The sequence below is a fragment of the Phascolarctos cinereus genome, unplaced genomic scaffold, assembly GCF_003287225.1.
Source record: "Phascolarctos cinereus isolate Bilbo 61053 unplaced genomic scaffold, phaCin_HiC Scaffold_5;HRSCAF=322, whole genome shotgun sequence".
Classification (NCBI taxonomy): Eukaryota; Metazoa; Chordata; class Mammalia; order Diprotodontia; family Phascolarctidae; genus Phascolarctos; species Phascolarctos cinereus.
Genome location: NW_027555958.1, coordinates 141,753,514 through 141,771,321, shown reverse-complemented (window position 1 = coordinate 141,771,321; position 17,808 = coordinate 141,753,514). Strand labels below are relative to the sequence as shown.

The window sequence follows — 17,808 nt, the reverse complement described above, 5'->3', positions numbered from 1 at the left end:
TCTACAGGAAGCCTTTTCTAATTCTTCTCACTTCTAATGAGTTCCCTCTATTGACTTTTTCTTATTTGTCCTGTATATTACCTCTTTGTACATAACTGTTCTCATGTCATCTTCTCCATTAAATTTGTGAGCTCCTTAAGGGTAAGGACTTTTTTTTTGCCCTGTTTTGTATCCCTAGCACTTAGCACAGTGCCTGGTGTACAGTAGGTGTTCAGTAAATGTTTAGTGATTAACAATTGACTGTTGACTCATTACTTGACCAGCTTTTCTCTTTTTTGTCTTGTTTTCTATATGTTTTTGATAATATCATTTACATCTTTTTTTGCACAAGAGTTATTGTTGATAAAATGACAAAGCCTACTTATAGCCCTCAGGTATATTTTTATTAAATATTTTGTTACTCGTAATTTTGATTCTCCTAAGACCATGTAGTCCCATTTTTCATAGCCATGTAACCTGGAAAACACTGGTGGTAAAGACATACATTTTTGAGACAGTGGGAAATTTCCATTCATTGAAAGGATTGTGTAATTTCCCAAGTACAATCAGGCCTAATGTTCTCTTGCTCAATTTTGGGCATAGCACATTGCATATTTCAATTCCTGACTTGTATCTACATATGTTTTTGTCTATGCTTACATCTATATCTGCCTATCCACATCTACACATTTATATTTATATCTATCATCCAGACCTTTAATTTTGTGGAAATTCTACCAGTGAAGATTAGAAACTCCTCTGTAACATACTGCCTTAGAAAGTTACCTAGATCACTGAGAGATTAAGTCACTCCCCAGGCTTATAGATATTATGTCTCTTAATACCCGTGTCTTTCTGGAGTTAGTGTCTCTGTTCCCTCAAATGTGCCATCAATTCACTTGAAACAAGTCCTTAACTTGGATAGGTTATTTCTTTTTCCTCAAGTAGCTCCATTTCTAGATGCCCATGCTCAGTTCCAGAGAAGAGAAAAAAAGAAAATTCCCTTTCTCATCCACAGGAAGTGAAAAGCTAAATTCTTCCCCAACTGCTAGCTCTCTCTGTCCCCAATTTTTGAATTGCTTGCTGTTTCCAGAGCTTAACCACTTAAAGCCCCAGGAACACAGCCAACTTCAACCAAGCCCTTGAACCAAGCCAATACTGTTGCCCCTACTTAAGTAGAGAGAAGCATTCATACCCTACAAAAGAACCACTGGGCATAAAAAACTTGCTAATACATCAACACCTCCTCATCTATGACTACATCCAACAATTTCATCAGTTTAACTGGGTGGGTGGGAGAACAAAGTCTCCCTCCATTATATTTATGTATACATACATATCTTATGCACAGACACTAGCTTGATGGATTTCCCATTGAACTGCATGTCATCTGGGTAACATGAGTTTTTCCATCCTCTTTTTTCCTCTACTGTGTGGTAGGCTGATCTCTGCCATATTGTGGTAGATTCCATTGAGGAAAATTGGTGTTCTAGGATTTGTTGCAATTAGTAAAATATCATCTATGAATGAGAATATTTGGAGAATATAGAGTCCTTTTATATAGACTCTGCACAGGACATTTTCCATTGCTTTGACAAATACCTTCAGGGAGTATATATAGCCCTGTTTTATGAATTATTCTCGAGTATTATGTTCATTTAAAATATCTAATCAGGATTTTAAATTCTGTAAAATTTGTCAGCAGGAAATACTGTAGCAAAACAAAACAAAAAAAAAGCATGACAAAGAACATTTCTAGATAAGGAGGAATTTTTTTTGCAATCAGCTTTCACAACTAAAAAGTTAAATTCCTTTTTAAGAAATTGAAAATCCTTTATATTAAAGAAAGATAGGTTTCTATTTTTTATTAAAAATAGGGAACTAACTATATATTTCATATATTTCCATTTCAAGAATCAACAGCAATAGTTCTTTTTGTTGGCAAGCATTTTCAAGATACAATAGTTGTGGGTCGACTGGCAATGAGAGAAGATGTCATAGGCTCTAGCACTAGAAGGGACCTTAGAGATCATCTAATTTAACCTCATTTTACAGAAAAGGAAGCTGAGACCAAAGAGGTGAATTCAGGTCACTTGGCTGTAAATAGCAAAGCCAGGATTCCAACCCAGGTCTTCTAAGTTCTATTAGACCACATTGCCTCTCGAAAAGGGAATATAAAGGTATTTGTGGCTTTAAGTGTCTGAAATTTAGTAGTGAGAAGAAAACACCTGCCGATCTTCCCTTACTGTTGTAAGAAGAAAACAACAAACAAAACCCTTCTAAATGTCTGAACTCTGTCCTCTCCCCTCAAAAATGATTTTAATATAGGGTCACAGAAAATACAAAGGTTTTATAACCTACAATAAAACGGTTCTTTGTCTTTTCTCACTAATTCCTTAGTGTCACATTTAACAAAATAAGGAAACTGCAGATAATAGAGGTGTTTACAGATTAGCCCTTTCAGCAATAAATAACAGAAGGTTTTGCCCACCTACAGATATTGAAGCTGCTTATCATTGTTTAAGCCCTTCACCTTTTGTAATGGTTGCTGACATTTTAACCCAAGGAAGAGGAGTCCCCTCCCTTTTTTCTTTCCTGTGGCCTTACTCTGACAGAGCACACATTCACAAGATGCTTTTTATCTGATTTCATCATATAAAAAGAAAGACAAGACTTAAATATCTGCTGGAGTTGGCACCAACTGAAAACTAAGAGCCCATTTTTGGAAGATGTATTTGTTTTGTACCTTTCTTGTTCTGCTTTCATTTGGTGATGGTTTCCATCCTAACTGCCCAAGGAGATGCAGCTGTGATTCCAAACAATCCATCCAGTGCTATAGACTCATAGAAGTACCTTCACAGATGCCTTCCACAATCAAGAGGATTTACATCAGCCACAGTAAAATAAAAAATCTCAAGGTAAGGATGCCATTTCTTACTCAAGGTAATTCTTTTTATTGGGAGGGAGGAAACCAAATTTAAAATGACAATGTTTAAACAGGTATGATATTCAAGTCAGAGTAACTTTGCCAACCACCAACCCATTCTAGATTAGTAAAAATGGATCTTTCTTCCTGGATTAAAAAAATGATCATTTTTGTTTGCATCTTATTAAAGAGCATTTCAAGAAATAGCAGTAATAGTTGAAAAGCTCCCAAGAGTTCTTTGCTTTATTAGATATGAGTGACCTTTTATGACAGCACTAAAAAAAAGTTGAACTACTCCACAGGTAACTGTGTTTTTTGAAACATCGTTTTGTAATAAAATATATGTCACAGTATTGTCACTTTATGTTAAAAGGCCTTGGTTATATAACCATTGAAATGATATATAACTTGCATGCCAAATAAGATGTCTTAATCATCATTAAGATGTTAGGATGATAATGCAGTATTAAGATAATCAGTATATATCACAGGTAAAATATTAATATCCTCCTAGTAAATTGTTCAAAGGTTCTTTAGCTTATTATTTATCCCAACAAACACCAGGTTCTCATGATAAATGTTCTTAATTCTGTTCTTTATTTTTTGAAATAGATTTTTATTTTTTCAATTTATTTTTTTCTCCCTCACCTCCCCCCACCTACAGAGAGAGGGAGGAAGGGGGGGGGGCTCATATAAATGTGGCCAAGCAAAACTAATTCCAAGTTGGCCACATCCAAAAAAAGTATTTCTCATTCTGCATATTAGTTCCTCATATCACTTGCATGAGATGGACAGCATTCTTTATAGCTCTCTGTAATCAAAACTGATTATTTCATTGATCAGAGTTCTGAAGACTTTAAGTATTGTTTGTTTTTAGAGTCCTGTGCTAGTTTTTATTTTTTCATATCAGGCATGCAGTAGATACTGAAAAATTATTTGCTAATTTTTTATGTAATCAAAAAATTGTGCTTTGCTTATGGCATAATGGAAAAGGGTGTTCTCTGCATGTAAGAAGTAAAAAGTAGTGTGGTATAATGGATAAGGAAGGTGGTCTTAGAGTTTATGAGGTAGTGGGTTCATAGTCTTGCCTCAGATATACTATGGCTATGTGATGAGTTCCTCAAGCAACTTTCTAAGATAATAAATGGCAGAACTCTAACCAGGCTGAATGGATATAGGAAATTTTCTCCCCAGAAGTTCCCAATACCAGTAAAAGCATAGGAGGAAAAAAAAAGTAATTGAAAAAGCATTGTCCTGGAAGCCAGTAATAGTACCATCACTAAAGAGCTGTGTCACCTCGTGGAAGTTTTTTCCTCTTTTCTTCTCTCAACCTCAGTTTCCTTCTTTATAAAATGAGAGTTTGGGAACTAGATGGTTTCTTCTTTTTTCCTCCTAGCTCTAAATTTCCATGACTCCAAATAAACCCCATTGAACATTTCTGTTTTCTCTTCTTATGGATCCAAAGGTGGAAATACTAAAGAATGCTTTTGGGGAATCCTCTTGGGAAAAGGGTGAATATACTGCATCTTCAGGCACACCAAGCCTCTTTTCTTTGCTAATTAGGAAATTCAACATTTGCTGCCACCTAAAGATGAAACCATTAAAAATAAGTGGCATTGGATTCATGTCAAGACTGAAAAATTAGAATTGATCTGTGTTTATCTGTTGATTTACCTTTTCTTGGATAATATTCAATTCCAGGTAGCATATCTGGCTAATGTAGAAAATCTATATATTTGGGAAAGAGCCAGGATGCTTAAATAGCTTAATAGCTTAAATAGGATGCTCTGAAAATGTGATATTCAATTGTGGGAGTGTCAAGTAAACATGTTAATGAAATAAGACAATACTGTTTTGCAAACAATAAAAGCAAATTATACCTGACCATAAAATTAATCATTTAGTAAGTCAATTTGTCATTTTTAAAAGTTCACCAATCAATAAGTGCTTCTCCCAGGATTTTAATTCAAATTAACTGTTATAGGATGAAACAACTTGGAACTCTCAGGCTGAAGGAAGGAATGGAAAGCAATAAGCTATGTGATATCCCCTTTTGGAACCACTTTGATCTCAAATAACTGTATTTTACTGGTGTTTGGCAAATACAATGGATGATTGATTTGAACTACAGGAACACATTCCTGATTGTTAAATGAAATGGGACTTTTGTATCTCATTTAAATTATTGTTGTTTGTCCTTCATTCTGGAAGAGGATCAATAACTTCATAAGGGTGATATCTTGATTTGCTAATGAATTGGATATGAGTGGGGAGGAGCTGAGTAATGTCATCAGCCTCACTCTCTCCTCCAGATCTTCAGCCTAAATATATGTGAAGTGAATCGTATATAAGAAATATTCTCTGTAGCCTTTCTTCTGGTGCTTATCAGCTAAATAGGTTAGCTGATTTGCAACCCGAGGGGCACAAATGGCCAGAAGTATAAAATAGTAAAAAGTTGTTTTATTTTTAATAACAAAATAAAATTTGAGTCAAAGAATAAGGTATTGTTTTATGTCATCAGAAATAGCTACTTATTTAATGCTACTGCAAAAGATCTAACAATGTAGTCAGGTACTAAGTGATTTGCAAGCATGATTTTTGGTTGAGAACCAGATCTCAATTTATTATCTGGGGGACAGGAGGGGACAAAAAATGATCCAGAAAATAAATATGGACCCTTTTTTATAGACTCTTTTGGACACTCTAGGTTTGGACAAAACCTACTTAAAGGTAAGGACATAGAAAGAGATGATTCAGGTGATTTCAGTAGATCTTTTCCAATCTTCTATTTCTGACTTTACAAACACTGTACTATGTAATTAAATATTATATATGTCAATCAGCAAATATAAGCAAAATATAGCCATTGAGGGGCAGCTAGGTGGCACAATGGATAGACCACCAGCCCTGAAGTCAGGAGGACTTGAGTTCAAATCCAGCCTTAGACCAAACACTTGACACATACTAGCTGTGTGACCCTGGGCAAGTCACTTAACCCCAATTGCCTACATACATACATACGTACATACATGTGTGTATGTATATATATATATATATATATATATATATATATATAGATACATATACATATATATCTATATATATATATATATATACATATATACATATATATCCATTGAAGGGTTAAGTGAGTTAAAACAATGATGCTCTTCTATTTCTTTGAAAAAGACATTTATTGGTGGTATATGCCTATAACCCCTGCTACTGCATAGTCTGAGGTTGTAATCAGGTGAATCACTTGAGCTTATGAGTTCTGAATTGTAATAGGGACAAAGCCAATTGGTATCTGCATTGATCTGGCAGTAGCAGGAGCTGGAAGCAGGGGGAAGGTGCAACAGGCTGTCTATAGAGGGGAATCGTTGTGCCGGAGGAATGGAAGAAGAAGGGAGAAGGAGAGGGAAGGGAGGAGGAAGGAGAGCTTGAGGAAGAGGGAGAGAGGAAAAGAAGGGGAGAGAGGAGAGAAGGAAAAGTGGAGGCAGATGATCCATTTTCAAGCCTTATTTCTGGCACTGTCTAGATGTGGGACCATAGGTAAATCTTCACTTCCCTGGATCTCAAAAAATTTTCTTATCTATAAAATGAAGGGACTGGATTAGAGGATCTCTAAGTTCTCATCCAGTTTAGATTCTAGTGCCATAACTATCTCATCATAACTCCTATTTTCTAGTTTCTTTTTGATCCAGCCCTTTCACTCCTTCAAAGGTATGCCTAAATGTGAGGGTAGGAATGTGAGGTGCTCTCAGAGCCTTGTCAGTCAGTCAGATACTCTGAAATCATTACTGCTATGGCAAGAGAATATGTATATGTATATGACCTACTTGGTCCATAAATACAAGATCACCCACATATTCTTTTTGTTTCTTCATTAATCTTTACCATTGTGAAGTGGAAAGTTACTCTAAAAAAGAGAGTTTGGTTTCTGAAATAGAATATGGTTGAAAATGTTTGTGTCATATAAACAGATTCAGGAAAAGGGATAGACCCAGAACATAGCTTCCAGGAGCATAGCTTGGAAAGGAATGCAATTAGGAAAATGCTTTAGTATTATTTTTCATAAATATATGAATTTTAATAGCAAAATTATATTCTTCATACCACAGTGGTATTTATTTTAGGATAAGTAAAATAATAAAAATAAACAAAGTAAGTAATTAAAAATTTAGGATTAGTAAAACATCCTCTCTTGTGACATCAGTTATCAAATTTTCAAAAGCCGATGTATGCGTGTTTGTGTAGTAATTCAACCTTGCCTACAGTGCATAAATGCTTTATCTCAGCTTTGTGTAAACATAGCTGTAACAGATCTCACCCTGAAAGGATCCTTAGAGGTCATCTGGTCCAAACTTCTCATTTTGGGGCTGAAAATATTCAGCCATGTCCTTAGTCAGAGCAATGTGTCTACATTCAGTATATTGAGTGGTATCTGACAGCAATATCAGCATAATAGGTAGAATTTGTCAGGATCTCCATTTTTTAAGCTTTATCCAAGACACATATTTTACTTCCTTAAAAGAATGATGTTGTAAATATTCGAGGTCTTTTTTAAAAATTTTCTTGGGATAATACACCTAGTGGGATTGCTAGATCAAAAGTCAATTTAAGTCATTTTTCTTATACAGTTCCAAATTGCTTCATAGAATGTTTGGCCCAGGTCACAACTCCATCAAGAGCATGTGAACATTCCTATCTTCTTGAAGCTCTTCCAGCATGATTATTTTTGACATCTTTATCAGTTTTTATGTGTGTAAGATGAAACCTCAGAGTTTTTTAATTTGCATTTCTCTTATTGTTTATACTTTGTCTTTTGAAAATTGTTTATATAAAATATATTTTAAATAGATGATGGAAGAAAATATGAAATACTATTGATTTTGTTTGTATACATTGTATAATATTTTTCATGATAATGTTGATTTAAGATTTTCCTCTCCCTGCAGTTATCTAACATCATCAAAACACTGGCCCTAGAAGAATTTATTCTATTGGCCAGTGGCACAGAGTCTGTTGAAAATGACACCTTCAAAACTTTGAGCACATTGGAGACTTTGGAACTCTGGAAAAATAAATTAAGACAAATCCCCACTGCCCTCCCAAACAGCCTTGAAGTGTTGAAACTCAATGATAATTTGATAAATGTTTTGCATGAATCATATTTTGAAGGCTTGAAAAAGTTACACGTACTTGAGCTGCAAAACAATATGGTATCCACTCTCTCCCTCAGCACATTCTCCTCCCTTGTCAATTTGCAAAATTTGGTGTTGGATGGCAACAATATAGAATCTCTAACTGGCCCATTTAAACTTCCTCGATTAAAATGTCTAAGTATGGAGAATAACAAGCTACATTTCCTACCAGGGAGCTTCTTTGCATCTCTTCAATCTTTGCAATTTCTTAGTTTAAGTAGCAACTCACTGACTGTAGTCCCTAATGACCTGCCAAAGTCTTTGCTTTCTTTAAAGCTGGAGAGAAATCAGCTCCAAGTAGTAAGATTTCGAGAGATGAAACATTTGGAGAACCTTTCTCATCTTTTCCTTTCTGCCAATTCACTTTCTTCTATCGAAGGAGCACACTTCCTTCCTAATTTAACAACACTCAAGATATCTCAGAATCAACTTCAGATGTTGCCCTTCCAACTGCCAACAAGGCTACAGAAACTAGACTGTAGTAACAATCTGATTCGGAGAGTAATGTTTCAAGACTTCCAGGACCTGAGAGACCTGAAACATTTGTTTCTAGACAACAACATGGTGAGCTTATTTGAGGTCGGAGCTCTTCAGAGGTGTGTTCAGTTTTCTAATCTAGCCCTGGAACAGAACCTTTTGCTGTCAATACCTCTCAGGCAAGTGACCAGTTCATCTTATTCTTAATAATTTTAAGAGATTTGGTACTTCTGTAGACATTTTATGGGCTAAGAGCTAAGCAGAGGAATTCCAATAACTCTCTGGTTTCCCAGGGGAAGCTAGGAATAGAGAGCTATTTATTTAGGGAAGTAGGGAAGCCTACAAGTCAAATACAATCTTCAATTTCATTTCATCCAGCCCGTAGGGAAAATACTAAGAAACGATGGCTCTGCTTATGACAAGAGTTAAAAAATATAACCACTTATACAAATTAAGAAATAAAAATAGAACACAGTTTAAAAAGTCCTAAGCTGCTTTTAACATTTTAAAAGTTAGAAGATGGAGGTCTTGTATGAAAAACCTCTTTGCTTGGCTGGGTCTGTGTTACTCTCTATGTTGATTTGTATGTATGTCCCTTGTAAGTCATTCCTTGTATGTTTCTCTTTGCCTTTCTGTCTGTGTCTTTTTCTCCTCTGTCTTTAATGTGTTGATGTTTCTTTTTCCAGTCTCTTTCCCTACAGCCTTAATTTCTTCCCTTCCCTCACCCCCTTTCCACTTTTTTCCTTTAACTGCTCATAACAAAGAAAAAGACATACATTGTATTATTACTTTAGCTATAGTTATTCAATTTAATTTTAAAACAAGATGAATGGAACATTTTTTATTTTGCACAAAAAAAACCCCTTAATTTGTTTTTTGCTTGTGTGGCTCTCAAAGGAATTTTTCCCCCTGTCAGCCAATGACTATTGATGGGGCTTGGGGGTGGGGAGGAGATTTTTTCCTTTGCTTTATTATCAGGTAGTGTTATGATCAGCCTGTTTTAGAAAAATCATCTTGGTAGTTGAATGAAAGATGGATGGATGAATGGATTGGAATGGAGAGACATTTGAGAGAGGGAGGCAAGTTAGAAAGCTATTGCAGTAGTCCAGGTGAGAGGTGGGAAAGCCTAAACTAGAGTTGTGACTGTGTGAGTGGATTGGAAGATGTGTATGGGAGATATTCTGATGGTAGAAAGCCAAGTCAAGACAAGTCAACAAATTTTTTTAGTACCTCTTAATTGTTAGATGCTCTGCTAAGTGCTAGGGGTACAAAGAAAAACAAAAACAGAAAATGTTAAGATTTGGCAATATATTTCATATGTGGACAAATACAAATAAAAAAAGTAAAGAGTGGAGGATGACATTGAGGATAAGAACCTGGAAGCCTAGTGATGCCATCAACAGAACTAGGAAAATTGGGAAGAGGAAAACAATATGTGAGAAAGATGACACAAATTTCCCCTCCTTTACAAATTTTCTTAGGTAAGACAGGTTATGGTGATGATGAACATTAATTCATCTGACATATTGTGAAAACTTAAAATGCAAGGTGTTTAATCAAAGTTCAGATTAGAAGGATATACTAAATATTGGAGGGTATGGAAGTAAAAGCTTAGTCTTCACAACTCAGGAGAGTAGAATACATTCAGCCCATTATGCCCAACTTAGTCCCACTAGACGAGCATGTGGCCAGTTATGCTGGGATGTGTGTGCTCTGGTCAAAGGACCAGGGCAGAGCTGGGCTTTAGCAACTAATGTAGGGGGAAATAACTGACCCATGCCAATATGTACTAATCAGAATTTTAACTGAGCCATTGCACGCTAGACAAATGAGGAAGTTATAGCACACTGAAGGTGTCTTTAGAGGTTTCATATAGAATCTTCTTTTTGTGTTTTGCTCTGTGTGTGTGTGGGGGGGGGAATGCTCCTTTTTGGTATTTAAGTTCAGAATAAGAATTAAAAAAAATGAAAACCAGACTGCTGCTTGTTAGAAACAATACCAGTAGGGATCATGTACTAGTTTTACTCACTGTGGACTATCTGATTGGTCTTAAATAAGGGACATGAAGGACATGACAGTGGAATTTATACTTATTGGAGTTATTACAATAGCAAGGGAAACAGAGGTACAACTATTATGGCCTCTGCCAAACTGCTCCTTCAAAGTATGGATAAGTTGGAGGAGCTTCTCCCTGACGATGACTCTTTGTTAAATTAAAATATATGTTTATATGTATGTGTGCACTTGTGTATCTCCTCATGTTTAACAGTTTTATCATTTTCACTAGTGGCTTTTACTGAGCGTTCCATTGGCTTTTTAACAATAGCCAACACTGATGTCATTACAGGATACTTTTGTACACATGAGTTTATCTGCTTTTTATGCAAACATTGAGACTATGCTTTTACTAATGGTTCAGAAACATGAGCTGACATACTCCTCCTCTCAAAGATAACATTTTCCTTTTCCTTCTCCTTGTTATTTCCCTCCTAACCCATGTAGGTTTTTATGACTCCTCTCTAATAGTTTGCCTATCTTATTTATCATTCCTTCTCTCTCTCCTTTGCTGACTCATCATCCATACCATGCCCCTCTAATTATGGGTAACCTCAAGGTTATGGCCTAAACCCTCTTCTCTCTCTCTCTCTCTCTCTCTCTTTCCACTGAACTTCAGTGCCACACCACCAATTGCCTATTAGAAATGTCAAACTAGGTGGCCTAGAGACATCTCAAACTTTACGTGTCCAAAAGAGAACATCTTTTCCAAAAGCCCTCTCCTTTTCTAAACTTTATAATTTCATTCAAGGGTACCACTCTCCTTCCAGTCTCCCAGGTTCAGAACCTCAGCACTTTCCTTGACTACTCACTCTCTTTCATTCCATATATCCCCAGTTGTCAAATTTTCCCACTTCTACCCTCCTTACATCTTTTCCATTTGATTCCTCTTAACTCATGTAGCAATTATCTTAGTTCAGGTCCTCATCACCTCTCATCTAAATGATTGCAACAACTTCCCGATTGGTCTGCTCTAGTCCACTTTATACTCTACTGCCAAAGTGATTTTTCTTAAATGAAGATTGAACATGTCACTCCCTAATTAAACAAACTCCAGTGGTTCTCTTTTGCCTCCAGGACAAAATTTAAATTCCTTTATTTAGTTTTTAAATTCCAAGCCCTATAGAACCTGGCCCCAACCTATCTTTCTGATCTCATTGAACATTACTTCCCCACCTCAGTGATCTAGCCAAATTGGCCTTGATTCTGTGGCTTGAAGATGATACTCCATCTCCCAAATATGTGTCTTTTCATTGGATCTCCCCTATGCCTAGAATTTATTCCCTCCTTCCTTCCACCTCATAGGATACCTCTCTTCCTTCAAAGAACTATTTATTCTCTTCATATTTGTTCTGTATGTATTTATAAATGTACTTGTTGTTCCCATGTTCCCACTGGGGTATAAGTTCCTTGAAAAAAGAACGTGTTTCACTAATTGTATTTTTGTCCTCAGTGTCTAGTCCAGTGCAAGTAGTAGAAGACATTTGATAAATGCTTGTTGGTTTGCCAACTGATTGATATAATCAGAGAAAAGACCCTCTTCAGTCAGTTGCGCCTAGTACATTTTTAGATAGTAAGATTTCAATAAATATTTTGCAACAGAAATAAAACCCCACAAGTGTTATTTCTAGACCTCAGTTGTTTCCTAGCCCTACATGAACTTAGCAATGAAATGCGCACACTTAATTAATTTCTGTTGAAATTAAATTCAATTAAATGATTAAACTGTTAAATGTATGAAGTTACTTTATGCCAAATTTATCTGCTTTCTTTATTAAATAAATTTTACCCCAGGTGTATGAAGAAAGTTTAAATAAATAAGGCTTTTGAAATTCCTCAATAAGTGTGAATTTGTATATCTTTGTGTAGATATCAATAAAAACATAAAATGAAACTGATCAGACTAGGTTTGTTTTCCAAACTACCCCAAACTTAAAATGTATGTCAAGTTCAATTAAACTAAAATGTTAAGTAAGAGTTTGATACCTGTGTTCATTTGGTCTGCAAGCTATGTATTTTTGTGCTAAAGACTACAGGAAAACTGTCCAATTGCCAAGAAATATGGTTAAAACCATTGGCCATTTCCTTCCTAAGTAGTAGGCATGAGACTGACAAACCAATACTTTCTTCACTACTCAAATGGTATTTTAAGGATAAAGATCACAATCCATCCATGAATGCCCATTTTGTACCACTCTAGTCCATCTCCTCATGTAAGTTCCCTGTAAGGGCCCAGCCCCAATGTTCTGAAGGCCTTCTTTGTTTCCACTACACAGAAATGAAAGGAATGGTCTTCCCATCCACTTTATCCATGGTGCATTAATACATCATGAAGTTAGTACGTGAATACGCCAGATTAGCATTGGGGTTTTTCATATAAAATCTCCTCACCTTTCCTGCTTATAAAAAAAAAAATAACTGCACAGTTAGTGGATATGTGACCAAAGATAGGCATGAGCACAGCAGGAAGAAATATAACAAAACTGAGTAGGGGTTCCAATGAACCACATGTTGAAATGAGACAACAAGAAAAGGTTATTATCAAATAAATGAATATATTTTTCCCTAATAAAAAATTATAACTTGCTATTTTTAGAAAGTAATTCTGCTTAATTTGTCATTAGTCTTTATTTGAATAATAGATTCCATTTTAGTATCCCCATTTTAAGAGAAAAAAGGTAAGGGAATTGAAACAAAGAAATCATTAGACAAATAGAAAATGAGACCTGTGAGACAAGGTCAAAAGTGTTGAGGTGACTGACTTTGCTGGAAAATAAGAAACTAGAGAATGAATTCGTAGGTGACTTTAAGTGTACAAAGTTTTTTTTTAAATCTTTTTTGCTTTCTTTTTCAAGGGAAACACAATTACAGGTGTAATGAGGGGCTGGTAAACACATATAGTGTGTTTGATAAAGGCAGGGAAGAGGCTTGGGAACTATTCTTTCAAGAGACATAATGATATGTAATAAATGTGCCCTGCTCTCCAATTCATTCCCACTCAGGACCCCAGGAAAGTCTTCTGGATTGGGGCAATGGACAATATCCAAAATTCACCTTGGATAATTTGCTGAAAATGTCAAATTTTTTAAACATACGGAAGAATTTACTGGGGAGAGGGGTAAGACATTTCCCTGACATGTCATCATGCCTTTCCAGAAGCAGGCTCCCTATTCTCTTCCACATGAGAATTTGTATTGGCTGAGAGTGCTGTTTCATGGTAACCAATCCCCAACCCTGCTTCCCCTCCCCTGTACACACACAGAAGAAACATGCTTATCCATATTGGTAATTATAAAACACTTTTCCTAACTTTCATTCTTATGTCATTCTGTTCTCTGTGCAGGCTTCCAGACACTTTAGCCAGGCTAGATCTAAAAGGAAATGCCATACAGGATATTGGCGAGCAGGAGCTAAAGGATTTGAAGCAGCTACAGGTTCTGAATCTTCGAAACAACAAGATATCTGCATTAGATCTCAAAGTCCTAGAAGGTTTACCTCGGCTGAGATACCTCTACCTGGATGGAAATCCTTGGAATTGCACCTGTAATCTTCTCAGGGCTAGGAAGGTCCTGATGGCCAAGGGAACTGATGTGAGAGGAGGGCAATGTGCAGCCCCAGCAGAAAGACAAGGAGAAAGCTGGATGTCATCAAAGAATATCATGAGACACTGTGAGGGCCATTCCCATCTAACTGAGAAAAGCAAAGAGATCAGAAAGAAACCAAAACCTGAGGACCACCTTAGCATCAGAACGAGCATGGATGATGACTATTATGATTATGAAATAGATTAAGTGTGAGAACAAAATAGCTTTTAAAAAACTTTTAATGTTCTAATTCTTGGTAGCAGAGATTACTACAAAACAGAGATGGACAGCACCACATACTCCATCATACATTTTTTCCTATGAGGGTTTTTTTTTAAGAAAGGGTCATTTTCATTCTTTTCTTAAGAAATGGGAAGAGAATTATTAGAGGTTGGTTTAGGAAGTCAGAGATTGTGAAGGGAAAGCATCATAACAAGGGAATTTTTGAATGTGATTTGGCTGCTCTCCATATTGAATGGGGGGGGGGGGAAATATCAAATGCTAATATGATTCCAAACCGTCAGGAGAGTTCCTTTTGCAAAATGATTTCCATCAATGTCTGTAGAGGGCCAGCTTTGGGGAGTTGGAGGGCTTAGGCCAGTGTCTTACCTGTAGCTTGTACTAAGCCTGACAGCTGTGAAACTCAGGATGTCGGCTCACCACCCCCCTGTTCCGTCTCTTGAGAACAGGATGCAGGAAGGGAGGTAACGGATGGGTACAGGACAGGACACAGGAAAGAATGTAACAGACAAGGTACAAGAATGTAAGGAAATCACTTAATTAGATTTGTACTTTTCATGAATAGTAATGTTACTATTGCTTGATCCAGTACTATGTAAGCCTGAGCTCTCAGATCAATAAACAGAGTTTGCTCTTCACTGCTCTCACCTGGCCCATGATTCTTTCTCTCTTCACACTCTGCCAGCATCAGGCCACAGCTGGGGACGCAGGCGCTCCAGGCAAATGTCCGTTTCAATTACTTTGGGATCATAGGATCACAGATTTAGAATAAGAAGGGATTTTTAGAATTCAACCATTTCAAGCCTCTTATATTTATTGATAAGAACACTCCAGTACAGAAAGATTAAGTGATTTACACACGATCATACAATTAGTAAGTGGCTGAGCCAGGCTTGAGCCCAGGTTCTCTGATTTCCACTGCATAGCTGGCAAAGCAAATAATTTGAATGAGGATTTCTAAGGTCTGTTCTATCTTTAAATCTATGCTGCTATGAGCCTATGAAGGTGGCATTCTTTATTCATGAAGATATTGCTAACCTGCCACCAGTTAAGCTTCGTACTTTGAATTATTTTTCCAGTAGCTATATGAATCTGCCCCAAACCATTAATACACCCTAATCTGCCACTTTAGTATCAAACAAAATGTACTTGAAAGATAGCTGATTGTAGTGGACTGTAATCTGTGGCTATAGAGAGGGGTATGCTAGCAAATATTTGGCACATAGCTCTCTCTGGGGGGAGAATGTAACTATTTTAAATTTAATCTGAATTATTAACATTTTCTCCACCATTTTCTTAAGTTCAGAAAATCAATAAAATAAGAAATTAAGCCCTAATTTGTATGACTGATACCATTTTCCAAGGTATAAATGCTCACACTCAAATTTAACAATTGGCTTTTAACAGTCCGTATGAGCTGGCTCAAATTTCACACCCCTGTACCTATGCCATAAGTCTTAATAGCTGGCTAATGACATGCAAGTTCACGTACTCAACCAGTATTGACTGGACACTTGCTGTTTGTTACTGATACCCAGTAGAGGTCAATGTGAAGAGCACTTTTTACCATTCTTCCTTTGCCAAGAGTGGGCAGAATTGACCTCTCCATCTCCATTCACTGGGACTGATACAGGGAGCAATCTTCTCTAGGGTTCAGAGATCTTTCTGCATGGAGATGATGAGGTTAGCTATTAAAGATTTTAGTGTTTAGTATAATATTGATAAACTTAACCCTTCCCAGCAATACAAGGATCTAAGACATCTCCAAAGGCCTTGTGATGGAAAATGCTATCCACATCCAAAGAAAGAACTATGGAGTTTGAATGCAGATTGAAGCATACTATTTGCTATTTTTTTTCTTCTGTTGAGTTTTGTTTCCTCTTTCTGGTGGTTCCTCCTATTGGTTCTAATTCTTACAACATCACTAATGTGAAAATATGTTTATAGGAATGTATATGTATAGCCTATATCAGATTGTGCGCTGTCTTGGGGAGGGTGGTGGGGAGGAAGGGGGAGAAAAATTTTAAACTCAAGAGCATATGGAAGTGATTGTTGATAAATCAAAATAATCAAAAAAAAAATTTAAAAAAAAAGATTTTAGTCTAGCATAAAGCCCTTAAGGCTTCCTTTATCCACAAAGCTACAAAGCTTAAAAATGTAAATTGTAAATAAAATTCATAAAATGCTTCAAGCCCCCAGGCAATCTATTGATTGCTAAGTTGGGAGGGTTAGTCTTACAACAAGCTGAATTTAGTGTAATCAATTATCTCTTTACCATGCTCCATAGCAAAAACGTGGATACAGGACACAATTAAAATTATCTTCTCTTCATCTAGTAAAACATTTCAGTTCCTGCTGGATTTTCTGAATAAGTAAAGTAGAGGTACATGACAGGGAAAGAAAAATGTTTTACTAGATGAAGTAGTCTCCAGAAATTGTCCTCTTCATGCTGTTGCTGCCATTGCCACTGCTACTGCTGCTGTGGCTATACCTCCCACAGCTGTTTCTCTCTCCAATTGTAACTCTTCAGTTCCTCTCCAAAGAGATGAAAAAACTTCTATGTTCTGGGGAAAACTCTGCTCTCCTGTTTTGACCCTAAAATTCCTTCTTTTTTTTGAGCTGGGAAGAAATTCAAATTCCAGGGTCCTTAATAACTTGGGGACTTTCATAAGGTAGCTAATGTAAGCCTTGCAGAGACTGTCACATATACTTTTCACATATGCATTTACATAAACAAGCTTTGTGTTTTTTAAAATTTGTTTGTTTTTGTATTTTGTGTTTCTGAGGATAGTGATGAATTAATACCTTTACAATCTACAAAACACTATTATATAATTTATCTCTAGAATTTCACAACAATCCCAAGATTGAACCGATATCATGACCCCTATCTTATAGCCAAGGAAACTGAGGTTTGGGAAGATTAATTGCCTTATTCAGGTCCATATAACTATAGTGAAATTAGATTGTTCTCAGGCTTCTGACCCTTACGTCCAGTGTTCTTTTAAAAAACTGTTTTTTAAAAAAATTCTGAAACTTAATGAGCACCAAATAAAATGAATATTTCCATATACAAAGTAGAACAGATAATGAGGATTGTACATGAAACTGAATTGCTCCATTTGTCTCCGTTTGCCTTAGAAAACCCTTCAACTGTCTTTGAATTCTTTTACTTGATCAAGGAAGTCTATAGCCTTTACATGAGGATATAATCCTATCAACTGGCTGTTGGAGATCTGTAGGATGTAGAGGGCCACAGGCTGTTCAAGAGGTCTCACTGATGGGTGAAGGCCCCTCTCGGGTGCTGATCTTTGAGCAAAGGTCGCCTGGTTTGGTGCTCCAT

The 17,808-nt window shown here is 36.4% G+C and overlaps 1 protein-coding gene across 1 annotated transcript; it reads left to right on the top strand.

Moving 5' to 3' along the window:
- The first annotated feature begins 2,695 nt into the window (after positions 1-2,695).
- On the top strand, positions 2,696-14,665 carry LOC110197612 (nephrocan-like). The gene is made up of 3 exons (XM_020971653.2): positions 2,696-2,897; positions 7,864-8,765; positions 13,985-14,665. Exons 1-3 carry the CDS (start codon positions 2,709-2,711, stop codon positions 14,430-14,432), a joined length of 1,539 nt encoding a protein of 512 aa, XP_020827312.1. The 5' UTR covers positions 2,696-2,708; the 3' UTR covers positions 14,433-14,665.
- The last annotated feature ends 3,143 nt before the right edge of the window (positions 14,666-17,808 follow it).